A 21,705-nucleotide genomic window follows, 5' to 3' on the forward strand; every position below is an offset into this window, starting at 1 on the left:
ACTTTTGTTCACTCATTCTTACCCACAATGCACTCTAATTTCGAGTGTACATTTGATTTACACTTGACGACGGTTAATTGCCCACAATCCAACACAGGGGAGAGCTAGGAGTTTACTGCTTCCTTTACTCCTGCAATGTTTTATTTCATGCTGAATGTAGTAAATAAATTTTTGACAATCATTACTTGATTAAAATAACATATAGAGAGACAAAACATACAGATACATTTTAAAATGTACTCTTTATTTGATAAAATGTGTTTACTCTTTATATTAACACACAATATATATTACAAATGTCAAACAGAATTAAGATTTATTAAATTAATATATTATTTAATAAGAATAACAAGTAAGGCCCAAGTATTTTAAAATTTAATATGTGACATTGTTTCTGCACCAGCCCCAGAGATCTGACACTCTGTGTATATGTCAGCACCAAATCACTCATTTCGTTCACTTCTGAGATATAGTGCACTAACTGCCATTCACTATATAGGAAATAGTGAATGAGTGAACGATTGCGGACACAGCCACTCTATTCGCCATATGATCGCCTCGCGCCCGCATATCTCGTACGCGCCCCGCGCACCTCGCTATGCACGCGTAGAAATGGTGTCTGTTCGTGCTCCAGCTGTCAATCACGCGAATGGCAGAGCAAAAGGCATTTATTTACACTTAACTTGGATGTTTAAATGGATTTATACAGTTAATCCGGCTGCAGTAGCTGTGATGGTTTCCACTACCCCCGCAATACTGCTCATGACATGCGGGACGCAGGACAAAGCACACTGATATATTGCTGCACTGATTTAAAAATGTACACTTAAAACTGATGTCAGGAGAGCCCAGTTACAGAATCTCATTACACAGAAAAGCCTGTGTTAGGATTAGAGCCAATCAATAGCTCAATCTTCTTTCTTTCTACTAACCCAGGCCAAGGCAAATAAGCATGTGGAACTGTTGTCCCTGTGCAAATTGTCTTGCTTTGATAAATAGTTGATTAGCAGTTTAAGTAAATTTTGCTGTAAAAAAAACGCTGTTGTCGGATTTCCTCAATGAGACTTTAGTATCAAGCAGTCCTGAGAGAGATTGTTTTCAAGTTTCCTCACAAGCTCAGCCAGCTCCTCTATATTGTGTGTCTTTTCCTCTAGGAGCTCATAGCGAAGGCTTGAAATATCTTGCTTAATCTCCTTCAGTTCACCTGAAACACAGAAGGATATTTTTTAGACATTATAATAAATAGTTGTCTTTGTTATGGTATTTCAGTGCCAATAGATGTCATGTCATTCCAATGCCTGTTATTTATTTTTTCTGAGGTACACAAAAGTGGAACTTTTGAAAAATATTTATGCAGCTCTTCCAATACAATGCAATTCATAGTGATCATGGCTGTCAAATAGTAAAGAAAAACACCCAAAAAGGACTTTTAAAGTACTACAATATCCCTCAATGTCTATGATGGATACAACCTTGGTTTTATGGCAATAACTGTTTAGTGTTCCATGGAAAAAAATAACAGCACACAGGTTTAAAATTAGCAAATAATTATAATCATTTCTGTATGTTAAAACCTGCATAAAAAAATGTAAACCCACTTACCCTCATTGACCTCATCAAATTCTTTGTCATTTTGAGCTTTGATGATGTAGCGCTTGACAAGACGCTTCATAATTTTCTGTACAGATTTAATGCAATACCAGTCAGTTCCACCTTGAATACTTCACATATAATTAAAGTAAAAACATGTGTGTCTATGGCAAACATTCAAAGTAGCAAAAGACAGAATTTCACATGCCTGATATCTGCTGGAGCAAGTGTGATTCTTGTCCCCACTGGCTTTGCTTTTTCCCAACTAAAATATGATCCAATAAAGCAAAAGAATGGAGTGGTTTATTGTGATTGTAAATGTAAAATACTAAACTAAAAGGAAAAGTTCACATTCCAAACCCAAATTAATATCCTGGTCCATCTTTTCAATACAATGGCAGTTGATGTGGACTATATCAAATATCATAAAAGTAGTCCATATGACTCCTGCTTCATATTCCAAGTCTTCTGTGGGCATACAATTAGTTTGGTGCAAAACAAACAGAAATTTCTAAGTCACTTTTCAGTGACAATATTGACGTTGTTTTGCACTTACAGTATGAAATTGCAATGGACATCAGGGTTCTTACTGAATATGTTTTAAATTTTAGGTTGTTTTTCACCAAAACCTATAGCAGTATGCCTTTTATGATACTTTTGGTGTTCCATATAAGAAAGATTGTCATATGGTTTTAGAACGACATAAGGTTGAATAAACTGATAACAAAAAAAAAATGAAAATTGTTGAATTTTGAACATTGAGAGATGTTGAATCTGAGTGGATTTGCCTCACCTCACTGAGCTCAGACCCCTTCATAATAGCTTTGTGTCTGTCTAAGAGCTCCAGCAGGAGACCCTTAGCCCCCTTCACCAGACCCAGGACAGATTTGGGACTAGGCACCAGGTTAAAGGGTACTGGGAGAGTCCTGCCCTCCTCGAAGTAGGTGAACCAGAGCTTAGCACGGGCAAACTTCCACTCCACATCTGCATCATCCTGCAATCAAAGTCACCAGAACGCGCTAATTATTTAATGATTGTTTCCGCTTGCTTATAAGAGATTTACAGATCCCATTTGCCCCATTACACAAATATTTAGCATGTCAGCAGATTTTTGGAAGAAATTCATACAAAAAGATGTGAAGTACCTCAATTTCTTGAAAGGAATTGTTGATCATGGCAATGAGCATGTTGAGTAGGACGATGACTACTGTGACATTGTATACTCCATAGAGAACATAGCCAGTGTTCTCGATGAACTTGTGCCCATTGTTCACGACTACTGATCTGACCTCGGAAAGGCCAAAAATTGCCCAAAACAATGTTTTGAAGCTTTCTTCTACACTGTGGAGGTAGAGACAGAATAGTGTACAGATTTTTCCTGAATTAAAAAAATAACATGTCCTGTTTGGTTATTACACATGCGAGAAACAATGCTACTGTGGCATCAATGCTGAAATTTTGTTACACATGCGATTCAGCACAATTGATTCAGCACACATTAGTCTCATGACAACTCATAATAATTTGTACGAGATGTTGAACTCATAATATATCAATCTGTACGAAAAGGTGCTACTTTCAACAGGGCCGTTTCTAAACATATGGAGGCCCTTAGTGCGTTCTTACTTGGAGGCCCCGACCCTTACTGGATCCAGACCCAGCCAAGAATGACATCGCAATACAGTCTTCAACAAATTTGAATATATTAACTTAAAATTGGAATATATGAATTACTCAAAACCAAAAAGAAATTAAAAAAAATTACAATAAATAACTATACAAATTAACAATAAATGACTATAAATAACAATAAATAACTCTATACTAAAAATGTAAAAAATAAATACATTCAAAACCAACCTTGATTTGCAGGGTCCCCTGGTGATTCGGGGGCCCTATACGGCCGCTAATACCGCTTATTGCTAGAAATGGCCCTGACTTTCATTTCCATAGAGATCATCCAACCAGCAAACAGAAATTCTAATTGATACAGGTATAACGTTTTAGCTAGCCTCCTATCCCACACTTTAATTTAAGAAAGGAAATATCTGTGAACAAATTTGGTTACTTATTCATATTTATTTATACTAAACAAATGAAGTATGTCAATAACCAGTAAGAGGTTAGGGTAAGGTTTGGGGTTAAACTTAGCAAGGATAAGAACGCTCATTCAAATCCCCAGTGTTTCTCTTTTTTTCCATGGTACACAACAGTGATGTGATTTGGGTTTGGAACAGTGTTTAGGGTTTAAACTTAGGAAAAAATAGTATATCTTCTGAGCCAACTTGTATGATTTCTTGCGATCTGGCTGTCAACCTCTCATTTGACACCTTGGACGGGTTGTCTCATGAGATGGTATTCTTTTGATATAGTCCTCCTCACACAAAGGCACAAAGAACTGTGTAATGATTCTTCAAAAATTCTTAGTAAATAACAACAGAATCTCCATGTTTGGCTAAACAATTTTGGCCAATAACATAGGAAAATTTTAATTCATCATTAGAAGTATATTCTACTCACGTTGTGAAGGCTTCATTCTGTTTAGCACCCAAGTAATATGAGAAGAGGTTGAACATTCCAATCATGAAGGCTAAAAACACCAGGATGAAGATAACCATGAACTTGAAGATGTCTTTCACGGTTCGGCCCAAAGATATCTGCAGTGGTCCGAAGCTCTCATTAGCTGGCAGGATGTATGCAATTCGGGAGAAGCTCAGAACCACTGCAATGGCAAACAAGCCCTCTGAAACTACCTGAGGATCGGAGGGGAGCCAGTCAATCCGAGCTGGAACAAGATAAAAGAGACATCCCATCATTTTACACAGACAACACGTTAGCTCAACACAAAATGTTGCCAGACTAAATCCATCCTTTCTGGAATACTCTTCAAGGATAAGTTAAAGTTTCTGTTTTTATCTTTATCTTATGTTTTGTTAGGTTTCTCAGTAGGGGATGATTATCAGATGTCAACCCTGTTACCATGATTTTGTATAGTAAACAACTGTTCATATAAAATTTAATATTTATAGAAATATCAGCATTACATTCTATTTCTGATAAGAATTTTGAAGTTTTATGACCATGAGCATCTGTTACCATCAACCCAGAAACTTTTCTAAAGTCATAGTTATAATGTATGCGAACATATATTAAAAAGTACATATTTAGCTTTAGATGGCAGAATTTAACTTATTAACACTTAAACGCATTAGTTTTATGATAGAATGTTAAAAATCTTTTTTTAAAAAAATAATAAACTGGAAAAGGCACCTTTTTTAACACTACTGGTACTCACCCAACTGAAAGTATCCCACCTCAACAGGCAAAGTTACATTTGTTAAATCTGTGTAGAGCTCATCGACATAACGTTGTGCTACACTTGCATGCCAGAAAGCCATTATCCTTGAGATGAAGGAGGCCACGAATATGGCCAACATTCCAAAATCAAGCAAATTCCAAGGCTCAAGCAGATACTCTCTTGGGCCTTGGGACCAGATCTCCTTGCATTCTGCCCAAATCATACCTAAGAAAATGAAACCAAAACATAAAAATACATTATTTTTTACTGTTTAATCAAGGAAATGCAATTGAACTGTACATTCTGTTCTCTTAATACTGATTGTAATAGAGTAGTAACCTTTGTCTAGTTAAAAAGCAGTCAGAAACAAACCTATGACCCAAGAAATGATGAGCAATTCCATCCATGTAAAGGGAGTTGTTTTCATACGGAACAGCTGTGTCGGATAGTCATGAATGGTCATATTTGGAAGCAGCTTTGTCCCATCAAAGCGGTCTGCAGCATTTATGACCAAAAGGCCAAGGAAAATAGTGAAGGAGGCTGCATGGGCCACAAATTTAAGGAAAGGGCCACGCATGATCTTTCCCATCTGTTGATAACAGCATTTTTTTAGACTGTTTTTACAGATTGTTTGTTCTGTGGATGCATACTTGAAATTATTCTATAGTAAATGTGTTGCAGTACAACTTATCAGTCTGATATGCTTATCAACATTATTATGACTCAAAGGACATGGGTAGATATTCTAAGCACTGCTATAATTTACCACCTTGGAAATTTAAAGCCATAATAACATTAAAGGGCAAGAGCAGTCTTATTGTGCAAAGTTTTTTAGTAGATGATTATTAAAGGGATAGTTCACCCCAAAATAAAAATTATGCCATCATTAACTCACCTTCATGGTTTTCCAAGATTCTGTGTTGAATTCCATGGACAAAAATAAAATGCACATGAGCTTGAACAATGTGAGAATGTGTAAATGATGACAGAATTTTCATTTGGGTGGAACTATCCCTTTAAAAAAATTTCTTGATTACTAATGTCATCCTCAGATATGTACTGTGTGCTTGCATTGCAATACACCATGTTTTTCCACAGTGTTAGAAATAAAAGATCATACCTTTTCTGTGAACACACTTACCTTGCTGCATGGTGCAAACCAATACACCATTGCTAGAAAGGGCAGTCCGATGGCAACACCTAAAACCACCAAGAACTTAATGGCTGTGGTCTGCTGCCTGAGTCCGGGCAGGTTTTCATACCATATTGATAAGAGCTGTTGTTGACAGTTAGGATGAGCCACAAACTGTTTGGGATCAATTTTAAAAGAATTATTTCAATGAAAGGCATTCTCTCTGTTTGAAAACTTTTCTGCTGAGCAAAAGCCAGAAATTATCCAAACAACACTGAATTGTTTTTTATTTATTGATTGATTTTTTACCTTTTTCAGTTCGTACTTTATTGCAAGTTTTAAGCGAATGAGATTGGGCCGGCCAGGCAATTCTAAAGAATCGTCCTCTTCTCCATTCAAAATTGCTTCCACTTCCTCTGTGCTCCGGCACAGGTCCAGAAGTCCCACAACAAAGTCTTTGCATTGCATAGAAAGTTTCCTATATTCATTCTGAGGAAGATAATCATTTCTAAACACTAAACACAAAGATGCTTCAGAGGACATTTTATATATTTCTTTCTCTCTTTCTTTCTTTCTTTCTTTCTTTCTTTCTTTACTTATTTCAATTATGTATTTCTGCTTTAATGTAGTAGGGTAGCAAACGTTTTCCTCCGCCCTTACAAAAATCGAATGTTCATGCAAATTTGCCACAAATTCGCCACTGATTATGCAAGGGAACTTTGCGACAAACTTGCGGCAAATTGTCCATTGTTGTCAATGGTGTGCTGCAGGTTCAGTGCAGGCTTGCCTGCAGAGCAACCTTCACTGAATTGGATTTGCCATCATCCAAAGTTTAACTTTTGAAAAAATCAAAAGCCAAAAAAGGGGTTCTAATTATTTTATGAGGGAAAAAAAACTTTAATTACAAGGATAAGAGTGATTATTATCTTGGTTTATTTGTTAGCTAGTTAGCTAGCAGTGTCCCAGATCACATACTTCTGCGTTATTCTATGCAACTGTGTTGTGTAAGTATATGATAAGTGTGTTCACACAACAAATTTAATGAAAAGAACAGTAATATGAGTTGCCGGATGATGAAAGTCACTCATGTCCCTTCCCATGATGCTAGCCTGCAAAACAACTTTAATTAATGGTGAATGTGGCAACTAGATATACTGCTGTGAAGACAACATCTTACAAATATGAGTTGAATGCTTTACCATTCCCCCCACACTAATGTACACTATTTGAGAAAGAATTGTTGGACTGAGGTTAGCTAACATGTTAAAGCCAACGAAAGCACATTGCATGTGTTTGAAATGTTTGAAATGGTCAAAATGACAAATGTTTCCTTGTATTTAGAAAATGTTAATGTTCCATATGGGACGATACTTCACTTTAAAAATTCATACACTAGTTAGTTCTTCATTTGGGACATACCAAATTAATCTGTTAGTAGTAGGCCTACCCTTGCAATAATTCAGTGTTCTGTCGAACCCAGTGCAAACACAAATTTGCCACAAGTTCATAATTTCATGTGCAAATGACCTTTACGTGAAAATGTTTACAGCAAATTTGCCAAACGTTACCTTTTTGTTAGCCGCAAATAAATTGTTTTTGCAAGGGTAGTCTTATTTTAATGTTGTGTGAGAAATGCAAGTGCAGCGTAGTTATAGCGGGAAGTTCAGCAGATGTACATCATTACACCAACCCCTAGCCAGTCACATGTAAGCCATTGCTTTATAAGTCTGCTCACAATCACTGATCACATTGCTGATTTAGTGCACTAATTTTGCCATACCTTAAATTCCTTTTCAATATTAGCCAAAGAGGCAAGCTCATTGCTAAGCTCCAGTGCCGCAATCACAGGATCCTCATTGGACAGAGACAGGTAAGCTGGACTCGCCAATCCCCTGTAGGCATTTATACGCGAGCGGGAGTGACTAAAAGAATCATACTTTTGATGGTAATTGCAGGTGTCACAGGTACAAAAGTAATCATGTGGCTGCTCAATGCGAGCACCCTTTCCCAGGAGAATGTGCACAATCTCGTTTTCGTGGCAGTGAGATGCTAGAATAATTGGAGTGACATCATGAGAAAAGCGTGTGCCATCTTCATCATAGGCAAAGAAGTCATCGTGCATTGACGCTTGACTTGGGCTCGCCGTAAGTCTTTTTGAGTCAGCAAAAGCTTTGTGGCTCAGAATGGCCTCTACAATCCTGGTGTAGCCTTTGCTGATGGCCAATAAAAGTGCATCTCCAATCCTTGATAGGTTGTCTTTCTTTAACAGCAGCTCTGTTACTTCTAAGTGTTCATTAGCCACTGCCAACTGCAGTGCATTCTGGCCCATATAGTCCACACAATTGACATCAAACTCAGGGATCTCCTCAAGCATTCTACGCACGACAGGTATATTTCCATACTCTGCAGCATCAAGGAAGCGTTCCTCTACAGGTGTTAAGCTGTTGGGATGGGCATTGAACATGTAGGCCGCTCCTCGCACAGCCTGCCTCCTGCTCTTGGGCAGCGTCTGTCGGGCCAGACTCTCACTATGAATAAAAACACATAAAAAACTTTTACTTTGGCCAGCTATTTAACTGAAAAGGTGAATGTGTAATTTCTTGCTACTACTAAATGAATAATGATGACAAATAGATAATCCCACCCCAAACTCATGCCACTGTTTGTGCCAATGTCGCTGTGTCGGGCTTGCTGGGATGCTCAAACAAATCAACCTACAAACAGCTTACTTATAGCTGACTCTGAGTCTGCACAATAAGATGGGATAGGAGAAAGTATTTTCAATTGCTTTTCCATCTTAAAAGTTTTTTTTACCCAAAACCCTTAAAGTTAGTGTGCCATAAATTTTCTTTTTACTCCAGTTTTATTCATTGATGTAGGACCTTTTATTATTACTGAAACACAAGATGTTCCTACCACAATCCTCAATCTCAATTCCCCTCAATATCATATTTCCTAAAGGTTTAAGAAGAAACAGTAACACCTAGGCATAATTAGAGACATAATTATTATCTTAATAATTCACAGTGGGCATTTAGCTTTAGAATTATATAGATAGAATATTCTGTTCTATATGATAATCACTGGTTAAAATAATGCAGAGTTTATATCATTTGATATTTTGATCTTGCCCACAGAAATGACTGATATGACATTGAATTCTACAAGTTACAGTATGTCTACATAAGTATATGTTGTTTATATTTTTATAGTAAAATAATTCAAATATTCTCAGATAAGTTTAAGCTATGGTAGATAATCATCTTGTTTGGCTGAATATGTTATTACATATGTTAATGCTATACTTTTGTGACTGACCATTTTTGTATGACAAGCATTAAACAGGCTTTGGTCAAATCTAACAAGCCACTTCAATATTGACTTACTATTTACAAGCAAATCAATGTGCAAATATATTGAACTGACAGTTTCAGATCAGTACATTGTAACATAATTAGTAAATATCCAACTTACTTATGGAAATGTCCATAGCTGCCATAAGAGTCTTCACCTAAGTCTTCATTCATCAGTAGATTGTCTTTACTTCTTTTCCTCCTTTCAATAGTGTGATACTTTGATTGATTTTTATCATCCAGAACAGGTCTTCTTTGATTCATACTTTGAACTGAGGCAGTTCACTAATGACATGTGGATACACCAAAGCCAAACATCCAGCTGTAAATGATGAGAGAGCGGGCTATGCACTGGCAAGTCACCATCCTCTACAATCCTTTATTATGTTCCCGCTTAAGTCTTGAGATTGTGCAGAGCACTGAGGAATTTTCACTGTTGTTTTTCACTCATTGGCAATAAATGGGGTATGTAACAATCTTTACCTCTTCATGCTGGTTTAAAAAACATACTCTATTCTTAGAAATGAATTGTTCCTTTGTTCCTTGCTCAGTTTATTTGGTTACATGTCTCTTAAAAAGCTGAAAGCATTTAGTCCCAATTCTAACATTATACAGAGTGAGGAATGCATTACTATACTCGGTTAACAACATTTTCAGTAACTCTTTATTAAGAGTCACTGAACAAATCACAAAAACACCATGTGCGCTTTGAAAAACTCATAAAATAAATTCCTTGTCAAGGTCTTGTTTGGAGAAGAAACTGTGATCTGCTTTCAGCTTCCAAAATCAAACCCAATGAAGGAGTGCAGATGCTGAATCCCTTTGGGTCAGTTTCTGTGTTCCCAATAAACCTCTACATCCTGTGTGTTCATTACCAAAGTCCTGCTCTGTGGAAACTGTGGGAAATGGCTTCAATTGAATTCCAAACTGACCAGTCGTCACGTACTGTACATTCAGCTGCTACATCACATGTTTTACTCCCTTCATTTTGCTACTGTTTGGCACTCTTTCTCCCACACTCTCACTTCTATATGTTTGTGTGTGTGTCTAAAAGCGTACGTGCTTCAGTGGTCTGACTGAGTATGTGAGCCAAACTGATGGGTCAAAAGGTAACCCACACAGTGGGTCATGGGAAGCCACTGTTTTGTTTCTATTCTCATGCTGATGATGGCACTGATACTGATGACCATCAGAGTGACTGTTTTTAGCATAATTTCCAGGGACAGGAATCATACTAACTAAATGCTCTCAAACCCAAGGCTGGCTGCTATGGGGCTTTGGGTGTTTCTTAGCCAGGAATGAAATCATATTTGATGAATCGATGGATAAAATTTTACTTTGCAGTTATGAAATTTTCTTTATATCCAAAAATGTTTACTTCTTTCTCAAAGTTCTAAAAAGCAGATAAAGGCAGCAGTGTTTAAATCCATGTCTTGGGGTGAATTTAAAGTAAAAATGGACTTAAATGTTGATCTGTTTCTCACCCACAACTATTTTATCACTACTGAAGATATGGAATTAGCCAATGGAGTCATATGGATTACTTTTATGCTACTTGTATATGCTTTTTGGACCATTTGTATGAGTTCTGGTCACCATTCACTTGGATTACTTATTGCATGAATAAGTGTTGTTTTGATGGAAATCCATTTGAAATCAAATGGCAATTTCTTTTTTGTGAGTTCCTGTGCCCCCACCCTGCAAATTAGATTGATGTAATCCATCTGTAATCATCTAATACATAAACAAGTAACTGTAATCTGATTATGCACATTTAAACATTTTATGTAATCTAATTTCAAGTACTTGTTTTTAGTAATCTGATTACACAATCCAGATTACATGTAGTCTATGGCTACCCAATACTGAATGCATACTTGCATTGAAATATGAATTCCGGTCTGACACATTTTGGAACGCAACAAGGCACGAAATAGAGCTTGCGTATCTAGGAGCACTAGCGTTCATGTACTTATCTGTGAAGATAAAGATTCTATTTGTGAACTAAATACAGAATTATAACACTGGTTTCAGTGTTATCTGGTTTCATAACACCATTGGGCCTTTGTCCCAGAAATCCCTTCACTCTCTCAAGGAATCCCACATCAGCCGAAGGCAAGATTCTGCTCATGAAACGTGTCAGTACAACTTGGACATTTGTTTTAGTCTTTGGCAGGACAAAATCTGGCTGGATTCTTTTCTCTAAATAGACAGAGTACAGATGGTTTAACATATACAGTACACACACTGACATATTTACCTAAGGACGGTGATGCTAATAGGGGGCCACACACTATGCAGCTCATTTTAAGTGTGTTAATTATCTCTGTCGTGCCAATTAATCAGGACACACAATGGGCCACCCACGTCAATGGGGACAGAGATATTCTTCTTTATTTCAAAGTGCTTGGTTGTCATCTACAGTAAAAGCTTGTTCTATCTAGTTGTCATTCAAAGTAAAACAAATACAAATCCAGTCTCGTTTTATTAAACTTCCATTTCGTCTATATAAGAACAAATTTTCATGTTAGAAAACACTTTTAGGAACAGACTGCCCTGTGTTTGGGCACTACTGTCTATTAATTATGACAAAGTTTTTAATAGAAGCTATAATTCTGTTTTGAGTTATATCTGCTGTCTCATGCAAACAAAATACACCGATGTTTTCTTCTGGGATTTTAAAAGCTGATAACTTGACAGTTTTTCTCAAGCGAAAACATTTGGTCCAATCTAGCAATTTTCCAGGAGTAATGACATAACTGCCCTTATTCGTAACAACTGATAAGTTTAAAGTTTTTTTGGACCCTGACCCAAGATTAAAAAGCACAGGGCAATACATCAAGATGCCATCTCCCTTTAAATGTGAATAAAAGTGCATTATTAGTAGAATGTACCAAGATAATTTGCTCCATTTCAATGCATGATCTTCATACGCTTTAGCTATTTATTATTAGTTCGGGAGATCAATTCTTCTGATCTTCATAGACACTGATTTGATTTTGACAGGTATGCCATTCTTGGTCCAGGTGTCCCATCGAATATGTGACTGGGTGGAGTGATCTTGGTCCAGAGGTGAGCCGTTCAGATTTGCCTGGCCACATTGGTTAAACCACCATCCTGTGTTGTTTAGGTGCACACTGCAGCTCTCAACAACTTTTTCGTCAAAAGTGCAGAATGGAAAACAGCCATCGTTGTCAACATCAGAGGTACTGAAAGGGGCTGTGTTCTGGTTCTGCTCTTGGTCATACCCTCTAAAAGCATCACCTACAGAAATAAAGAGAAAGAAAATTGTACTTTATAAGTCAATATAGCAAAAAGCATTTTCTTCATATGTGTGTTTAGAGACTGTCTACTAGTATACATATAGTATTTACTGTTGCCTTTTTCAGTCTTTCTCTTCAAGGAAAAATGAGCAACAATATTGATGAATCATCTGCACAACACAGATATTTGTCTAATCAGATTATTTCTAGAATGAGACTGGCCATACCTCTACTAACACCTGCAACTGACAAGCAAATAGCAAATCATGGTTAGTGGCAGTGACGTGACTACAGCCTATTGGCTATTTAATAAAAGGGGAGGAGCCATTCAATATATTCCACTCAAACTTTCTTTTTCAATTAGAAATACATCAACACAGAACAGAAACTGAGTATGCAAGCAATTTCATGGGGTCTTTAAATTTACTGAACTAGTGATATAGCTACTTTGTTGCAAAGATTTTTTTTTTTACATGGATTTAATTAGATATGCAGCCTAGACTGTGCAACTAATTAACTGGACATGAGCTGCATGTTTTACATGAAAGATTAAGTAATTCACACAATATTAAGATGCTAAATGTTCTTAATAGATCATTGTAGTTTATAGATTGAATAAAAAAATATTTAAACTCTTAACCTATAATTTTATATTGAGTAGTGCAGTGTTATAAAAACTATTTTCCATTTTCTGACCTGCACTACCAGCATATCTGCCAAGGTGTATTGCAAAGAATTTGATTTCATCTTCAATCCAAAAGTTGTCATATGAAGCATAGACTGTGGTATCATCATGGGAAACCAGAGACACATGCAGCTGGAAACGTGTGTTCTTCTGACTCACAATATTGAAGACCTTCCTCAAACCCAACCAGTGTTCACCTTTAGAGACAAAACCAACAGACAATGCACTTCCAGTCATATTTAAGAGATAATATTAATGCCATTTTTATTGATTCCTTTTTTCCCATTTGGAAATTGACTAATGCCAAGATTAATAAGAGAAACCTACCTGGTAAGTGTCCAAATCCATCTAAGTACTCTGACCAAACACGTTTGAAATCCGTAAGACCATCTGTCCTTCTCTGTATTACTGTCCATCCACCCTCCATATAATCCATCTCACAGAACACCTGTTAGATGGGCAAAATGAGAGGGTTAGTTCACCCCAAAATGAAAAATCTCTCATCATTTACTCTTATTATTACCCTCATGCCATCCCATACTGCAAACCCTGTAAACCACCGTAAACGTTGTCATTACTGTAGAAATCATGTTGTCTTAACTAAGCATTACTTGAAATGTCAAGTTTTGGACTCATAACTCAAATTTTTAAATTCACTGAACATAATTTTCTTAAAAATCCATAGACGCAAACTACTGAGTACAAAATTGAGGCTATGGGGAATGCCCAAAATCCCTTGTTGCTTGAATTATGTTTCCTTGGTCAGAGGGAACAGATTGGGGAATTTAAATAATTGATATAAAGAATTCATAGATAGCTCTTTTGTTGTATTATTTATAATTTGTTGCAAGTAGTTGTTTAGTGTAATGTCACCTTTAGGGTGAGCTGTGTCTCTTTGGTCAAGTTGGACCCTGGTCACACTATCTCAGTTCTCTGTGTGCATGTGCAGCTGAAGTGCATATGCATTTCTGGAAATAATTATTTAATAACTGGCCTAGAATCAACTATCATTTTTATTTGAGCTGTGCTATTGACTGATCTAAAATTTAATCATTTCAATTAAAATGTACAACAGTAGAAACAACAATATTTATATTCAAATCTGAGTTAAGTCTACTTGCATGTAGTTAACTCAATTTAAATAGTTAAGTTCACTCTACTTGAAAACCAAGTAATTCAACTTAAATACTCAAGTTTTTGGAGACCCCATTACACAATTAAATCAAATGAATACAATGAACTTATTAGGGTTTTTAGTGCAGATGTGTATGAATTTCTTTCTTCAGCTGAACACAAAGATTTATAGAATAATATTTAATCTCTGTATGTCCTCACAATGCAAGTGAATGGTGACCAAAACTTTGAAGCTCCAAAAGCACATAAAGGCAGCATAAAAGTAATCCATTAGACTCCAGTGGTTAAATCCATGTCTTCAGAAGCGATATGATAGGTGTGTGCGAGAATCAGATCAATATTTAAGTCTTTATTTTAAATATAGATCATCTCTTACACTTTCACATTCTTCTTCTTTTGTTTTTGGAAATTTGTATTCTTCATGCATATCGCCACCTGCTGAGAAGAGAGGAGAATTTAAAGTAAAAAAGGACTTAAATATTGATGTTTCTCACCCACACTTCTGATATTGCTTCTGATTATATGGAATTAACATCTGGAGTCTTATTTATTACTTTTCTGCTGCCTTTGTGTGCTTTTTGGAGCTTTAAAATTTTGGTCACTCACTTGCATACAGAGCTGAAATATTCTTCTAAAAATATTTGTGTTCAGCTGAAGAAAGTTTTTTGGTTGAACAATCCCTTTAATTCATCATGAGAGTATAGTTTAAATCAAATGTTTGTTTTGCTTCTGATTAAAATAAATGTGTTTGGAATTTTTTGGACAAAAGTCAAAGAGAGGTAGGCCTACTTTCCTCAAATGAAACATCTGTGTTTTCTGGCTGAATTAAGTAAATCCCACTGGGGATTTTTGGAGATACTTCCCCTAGTGTTTCTTTGATGTCACTACAATCTTTCCCTGTAAAACGAAAGAGATTCACTGTGAGGATGTGGAATAGAAAGGAAAATGAAATCAAATCAAATGAAAGCAGGCTAATATCTTACCATGGGACAGTATAGGCTTCACAGAAAATATGTCACTGTTGGTTCTCTGCACATCTAAGAGTGTGTTTACTCTGGTCATAAGCTCGATTATCTATTAAATAAAATATAATGTCAAAACATTTATTAAAAGAATGTATAGGATATGACATTTGGAATGTACTAATTACCTGACTTGAGAGAAATTCCAAAGTCTTCTGTTGTTCATTAATGAGATCTCTGATCAACTTCCTAGTGCTTCTTGTATATGAGACCATGGTATGCTGGAGGTTATCTATTATAAACAAAATGAGTTGTGAAGTAAAGCAGATAACAGAGAGAGTAGGCTTTGACAGAGGCAGTGAATGTTCAGAATGTGTATCATGTTGAGAATGTTGAGAATTTGAATCATTCACAAAACAAATGAAACACCTACTGCATAAGGAATGCTTCTCATCGCTCATTAGCTTTGCTGTCATTTCACATGGCATAGTGCACTTGTCCTTGCCTGCATCTCTGTTATAATGTTCTTTTTGGTCATGATGAGTGACATCCTCAAACGCCTCAGTTAATTTAACAGATTTATTAAGATGAGTTATGTTGGAATTCTGTTAATGAAAAAAAACATCACCCATGTTTCTTCATGATATTCCTAGTTGCATCATGCAACAAAATGTTAAAAGGATAGTTCACCCAAAAATGAAAATTATTTCTTGATGTATGACTTAATTTCTTCTGCAGAACACAAATGAATATGTTGAAGATGAATCCATGTAGACTCCAGTGGTTAAATCCATATCTTCAGAAGTGATATGATAAGTGTGGGCACTTGAAACAGATCAATATTTAAGTCCTTTCTTTACTATAAATTCTCCTCTCCTGCCCCTGACCAATATGCATGAAGAATGTGAAACACCAAAAACAAAAGAAAAATATGAAAGTGGAGATTTATAATAAAAAGGACTTAAATATTGTACTGTTTCTCACCCACACTTATCATATCAATTCTGAAGATATATTTTTAACCACTGGAGTCTTATGGATTACTTTTATGCTGTGTTTATGTGCTTTTTGGAGCTTCAAAATGTTGGTCACCATTCACTTGAATTGTATGGACCTACAGAGCTGAAATATTCTTCCAAAACTCTTTGCTTGTGTTCTGCAGAAGAAAGTTGCACACACCTGGGATGGCATTTTTATTATGGGGTGAACTATTCCTTTAATTGTAATAAAATACCTGTGATTAATGTGTGTACTTATATAATAACATTGTTTAACATGAAAAAAAAATTTTAATCTCAAACACACATTATTTTAACAACAGTCTATGTATTTCATAATGTACAGGATATAAGAAAATGAATACTTTATAGAAGACTTCTAGCACAATGTAAAATCTTTCAAGTATGACAAAGAAACACCTATATTATACATTATTTACAGCTGACGGAAAGTAAATGTTTACAAGACTCACCATAGTTATATTTAAAGATGCAAGAAGATGAGGAAAAATATGAAACAGAAATAAAGTTATCCAAATCATGTTGGTATATGTCACAATCCCACATGTAAAAAGAGTGAAGGTGTACACCTTTCAAAGAGACGATCCAGTGTCTTGTAGACTGAGACTGCCTCTTTTGTTTGGACAGTCTCTCCTCAACGAAAGTGGTTGTCCAGACTCCAGGCCAGTCCTATTTCATTTGTAAGCTACTGTTGCAACATCCTGTATTGGCTATGTAAACCAGATGCTGAAATGTGACACTTATTAGTGTTGAGGTGGGAATCAGCATGACCCGCATACATAAATACATTCCTTCCAGTAACCCTGCAGTAGACTGCACATTAAACTGTTTTTGATTCCAGAATACATCTGTTGGACATTAAAATGGGGCTTTTGTTGCATTTTTCAGGCTAATGTTTTGATTTACATAACTGCTTGCATGTCTGCAGAATTTCTTGGTCAAGGTCAGTACATCTGTTGGACATTAGACAGTTCTGCTGAGTTTGTAATATATTATATAAACTGCAATCCACAAGCTGCCAGCTTTAAGTCACAGGGAAGGGGTTTAAAGTAACAAATGTCATGTGGTGTAACCATCCAGAGATGGAAAATGTATCAAATTCTCATTAAAAGCTGAACGAGCGCAGAGTAATATTTAATAATTTCTTTAATCATTAGCAGTGAAAAAATTTTGTTGTAAAATGTTATTAATATTTGAAGAAAAAAAAAATGCCACCAAAATTTAAGCTCAATCAACTTCATTTGAGGCATAATATTAATTACTATAAAAAATGATATCGACATGTTCCTCCTTTTCTTTAAAAAAGTAAAATTGTGGTTCCAGTGAGACACTTAAAATTGAAGTGAATGGGAATGTTTTTGGAAGGTTTAAATAAATTACATTAATTCTTAGGTTGAAACTCATGTATTATTTGAGCTTTAAATTTGTATAAATCATAATTTTTACAGTCATTTAAGGGTTTTAGGGTTGTTGACATTACATCGACATGGTAACGATGTTGTAAAATTGTCAATAACTTTACACAGAAATTTTTTTTAAAAGTGATTTTATCACACTAAAATCATGTTAACACCCACATTGTTTATGACTTGCGGCTAAACTTTTGAAACTGTGAGTATTTTAACGTTTACAGATTGGCCCCCATTCACTTTTCATACATTTACCATTGTAAGTGCCTCACTGTAACCCAGATGTTTTATTTTTTTAAAGGAGGGACATGACAAAATTAATTTTTGTGGTAAATGATATTATGCCACAAATTCTGTCAATTGAGCTTAACTTGTATTGAACTCGAAATATTCCTTTAAGGTCTCTCTCACTCTCGTCTATTCAAGAAGCAAGGAAAGTACTTTTAATGGTTACACCACATGGCATATTTTTAAAGTCATCAAATACCCTTTTTTTGTAGAAAATGCTAAAACTTGATTTTATTTGTATTTTTTTTTTTTTTTTAAGATTTCTGATCACCTGGAACATCCTTAATTGTCAATAAACCTATAGGTTATACTGTATGTCTGCATTTTCTAAAAACAAAAATGTATCAATTATCCATTCTAAAAAACAACTTTCAGTCAGCTTGAGTTTTAATTAATCTTTTGTTATATTTCATGTCAACTGTGTTTGCCATTTAGGTCCATGCTGGGTCGAATTACCACCCAGGCCTTCAACTTTGACCAGTCTTTCCAGCCTTATTTGGGGAACAATTCTTTATTCCACAACTCACTAAAATACTTGATTCTGATTGTTCTGCGGCATTCTGAGGTCAAATATCTTTCTATTGACTAGGCTACTATTTGACAATTGTTCCTAGCAAACAGGCTCCTACACTTACTCTACTAGTTTCATGTCTCTTGTAGCACTCTGCAGACTTCTCTCAAATTAAAATAATATAAAATAATAAAATATACATTTATATATTCATAATTTTAATATATTTCTATTAAATTAATATGTTCTGTTCATTTATCTACTTATTTAGTAAGTAGTTGTGTACTAAGTGTGATAATATTCTGTTAGCTAGACATTTTAGCAAAATAAAGCCTTTCAGCATGATACTGATCACCCTGTCTGGGTTTATTTTGTGCAGTAATGACAGGCTGATTGTACATTATCCCTTACATATTCCACTGCTTATTAATGGCTCCCAGGATTTCTATCAAGACCCCTGTGTGAGGAAAAATTTGAAGGTACTTGATACCTCTGGATTATTGACACTGCTAGGTATGTTTAATGTAAAATGTATGCATGATGATACTTTAAGTTTAAACTGAATTGAAAGCTCAAGTTGTGAATTGGTTTTCATTCACAATGGTTTGTTATTTTCTCATCTCCTTTCATATAGGCAAAAAACAACTTTTTACCCATTTACAGGTAGAGACATCACATATGTCAAAGTTGAAGTTGTTCCCTGTTCAAAAGTGTCAGTGAATATATTTGATCCAATTTACTCCAATGGAATTTTGCATGCATGGTCACATTGTCAAATATTACAATGAAGTACACCCTGACTTTGATGGGTTAAGATGGTATGGATCTTTTTATCATTTATCATTACCACTGATGCTCTCAAACATAGCTGGAATGTTTAAAAATATATTGGATTTCAATTATTTTCTGTTGGTTGTCATTTTTGGCAGATTTTGCTTGAAGAGGACTTTGACAATTATCACATAATCAGTCCAAGTAATTGCCAAGGAGTTTTTGTTCAGACTGTTTAGCTACATGGTCTTAGGAGGTGAGCTTTTCCAATATGAGGACATCATTGATCCTTACATGGAGACTGCAAAAATAATATACAAAGATTTAGTCAGGTGAGAATTTAACAGAAAGGCGTATTCAGAAAGCTGTTTGAAAACTTTGTTTATTTTTGCAATTTTGTTCGATGGCACTAGTGTCACAGCAATTACATACTTCAACTCGGAGGACAAAGTGTGAAATGGAGTACACATAACTGCCATCATTTCAAATGTGGAAAACATTTCACGTGCATGATGCCTGAACAAATGCACAGTGGTCATATGACAAACATCTGTTTCATGTGTCTTTCACAGTGTTAAGAAATATCCAGACACAAAAGAGATCAGTGTGGTATCCACAATCTTGAAAGTTAATGCTTATGTATGTACCTTACACATTTCTTGTGTGCCTTTATCCTTAAAGGTACAGTATGTAAGATTCAGAAACCCTAGTTATTAATGACACCTGTGGCCATTAAATGAACTGCAGATTGACCAAAACAATGACGTAAGGTACAAAGAGACTGAACATGAATCACCGGCATCATTCCTTATAAAACTTTTTATTTTACTAGGAAAATATCACATTCATGTGAAAAAATGGACTAAAGCTAAGCCAAGCTTTGAACACTTTATAAAAGAGATTAAACAGTATGGTAATACATTAGATCAAATTAAGAACAAAAAAGCAAGAAAGACCTATGAAGCTTTGTGTTATTACAAATTATTGTAATTTTACCCCTGGCATAACCTCGGGAAGTGCTCGTTTTTTAATTTGCGTTACAAGCCGTTCACACATTAGCAAAAAAAAGGGTGAATATTACAATATACATGAAAATTGTTACATATTGCACCTTTAAGCAACTTTGTTGTTAATGATGATGCAATGTAAATGTAAATAACTGGGGGGAAAAAAAGCAAGTATATCCAAACTTTACAGAGCTACATATTTTTTCATTGTTGGCAGTGATAAAATATGACTTCATAGTTAAAAATGGTAAAATGATTAAAAGAATGAAAGCGTGAAATGAATCATAATTAACATGCTACTTGGATTATGCAACAGAAAATGAGCTGACATTTTCTTGTATTGATGCATTCAAACAGCACATATTTGTCATTTACCATACATAGGGGACTTTTCTGAAAATGAAGTGTTCTAGCTCTACATAAGAGGGGGGTGTGAGCAACATTGTTCAGGGCCCTGTGATGAGGGTGCCCACTAAGGGCTTTTACTTCTTAATCATGTAGCCTACTAATTGAACTGTCGAGAGAGTGGGCCCGCCTATAACATTCTGTAACCCTGAATTTTATACATTTGTCAAGTACTTTGATAATTTTGTTTTACACACTTTAGAGGTTGATACTGTAGGATTTGTGTTTGATTGCAGTTTCATGTTTGAAATATAGGAACATTTAAATATGTTTGATTGTTATTATTAAAGGGATAGTTTAACCAAAAATTTAAATTAGCTCATTATTTACTCACCCTCATGTCATCCCAGATGTGTGTGACATTCTTTCTCCTGCTCAACACAAATTGAGATTTTCAGAAGAATAATTCAGGTCCTACAAGCAGCATAAAAGTAATCCATAAGACTCCAATCCATATCTTCAAAAGCAATATAAGTGTGGGTGAGAAACAGATCAATATTTTAGTAATTTTTACTATAAATCTCCAATTTCACATTCACATCTAAAAGTAACATGTGGCGCCTGTTTAGTTTCACTTTCACATCTGAAAGTAAACGTGAACGTGGAGATTTATAGTAAAAATAACTTAAATATTGGTCTGTTCCTCACATAAAAACCGATTATGTCGCTTCAGAAGATATAGATTTAACCACTGCCTTATGGGTTACTTTTGTGCTGCTTTTTTGTGCTTTTTGGAACTTCAAAGTTCTGGCCATCATTAACTTGCATTGTGAGGACCAACAGAGCTGAAATACTCTTCTAAAAATCTTAATTTGTGTTCAGCAGAAGAAAGTCAAACACATCAAGGATGGCTGAGGGTGAGTTAATGATGAGAGAGT

General features: G+C 35.4%; 3 protein-coding genes across 5 annotated transcripts; 1 reads left to right on the top strand and 2 right to left on the bottom strand.

The window, feature by feature from the left end:
* Window positions 1-209: 209 nt before the first annotated feature.
* Window positions 210-10,391, bottom strand: trpc6a (transient receptor potential cation channel, subfamily C, member 6a). Its single transcript, XM_052104206.1, has 12 exons — window positions 9,495-10,391; window positions 7,801-8,548; window positions 6,330-6,509; window positions 6,030-6,194; window positions 5,261-5,477; window positions 4,886-5,113; window positions 4,111-4,375; window positions 2,736-2,931; window positions 2,384-2,584; window positions 1,799-1,855; window positions 1,603-1,678; window positions 210-1,204 (listed from the first exon to the last, which is right to left on the bottom strand). The coding sequence occupies exons 1-12, from the start codon at window positions 9,635-9,637 to the stop codon at window positions 1,056-1,058; spliced, it is 2,625 nt and encodes an 874-aa protein (XP_051960166.1). The 5' UTR covers window positions 9,638-10,391; the 3' UTR covers window positions 210-1,055.
* Window positions 10,392-11,735: 1,344 nt separating this feature from the next.
* On the bottom strand, window positions 11,736-17,114 carry angptl5 (angiopoietin-like 5). Of its 3 annotated transcripts, none has more exons than XM_052104259.1 (8): window positions 17,006-17,114; window positions 15,851-15,977; window positions 15,606-15,709; window positions 15,439-15,529; window positions 15,248-15,352; window positions 13,649-13,768; window positions 13,333-13,518; window positions 11,736-12,637 (listed from the first exon to the last, which is right to left on the bottom strand). In XM_052104259.1, exons 2-8 carry the CDS (start codon window positions 15,903-15,905, stop codon window positions 12,324-12,326), a joined length of 975 nt encoding a protein of 324 aa, XP_051960219.1. In that variant the 5' UTR covers window positions 15,906-15,977; window positions 17,006-17,114; the 3' UTR covers window positions 11,736-12,323. The 3 variants fall into 3 exon arrangements, with proteins under 3 accessions (XP_051960219.1, XP_051960218.1, XP_051960217.1); XM_052104258.1 differs by having other exon boundaries at window positions 15,851-16,022; window positions 17,006-17,109; XM_052104257.1 differs by having other exon boundaries at window positions 15,851-16,022; window positions 16,889-17,097.
* Window positions 17,115-18,572: 1,458 nt separating this feature from the next.
* Window positions 18,573-21,682, top strand: cfap300 (cilia and flagella associated protein 300). The gene is given in 8 exon segments (XM_052103718.1): window positions 18,573-18,650; window positions 19,085-19,157; window positions 19,308-19,401; window positions 19,403-19,458; window positions 19,569-19,630; window positions 19,632-19,747; window positions 19,988-20,054; window positions 21,650-21,682. Coding segments are annotated over 8 exon segments (579 nt in total).
* Window positions 21,683-21,705: the final 23 nt, after the last annotated feature.

This window comes from Xyrauchen texanus, chromosome 34 (assembly GCF_025860055.1).
Source record: "Xyrauchen texanus isolate HMW12.3.18 chromosome 34, RBS_HiC_50CHRs, whole genome shotgun sequence".
NCBI lineage: Eukaryota > Metazoa > Chordata > Actinopteri > Cypriniformes > Catostomidae > Xyrauchen > Xyrauchen texanus.

Bases quoted from the DNA above. Each gene is read 5' to 3' on its own strand.
- trpc6a (XM_052104206.1), bottom strand. From the start codon at position 9,637: ATGAATCAAAGAAGACCTGTTCTGGATGATAAAAATCAATCAAAGTAT. The intron at 5,478-6,029 runs GTAAGTGTGTTC...TGTTATCAACAG, and splicing joins GGTTTGCACCATGCAGCAAG to ATGGGAAAGATCATGCGTGG. The intron at 1,856-2,383 runs GTGAGGCAAATC...ATCATATTTTAG, and splicing joins AGGGGTCTGAGCTCAGTGAG to TTGGGAAAAAGCAAAGCCAG.
- angptl5 (XM_052104257.1), bottom strand. From the start codon at position 16,957: ATGATTTGGATAACTTTATTTCTGTTTCATATTTTTCCTCATCTTCTT. The intron at 16,023-16,888 runs GTGAGTCTTGTA...TTTCATTAACAG, and splicing joins CATCTTTAAATATAACTATG to AATTCCAACATAACTCATCT. The intron at 15,353-15,438 runs GTAAGATATTAG...TTCGTTTTACAG, and splicing joins GAAGCCTATACTGTCCCATG to GGAAAGATTGTAGTGACATC.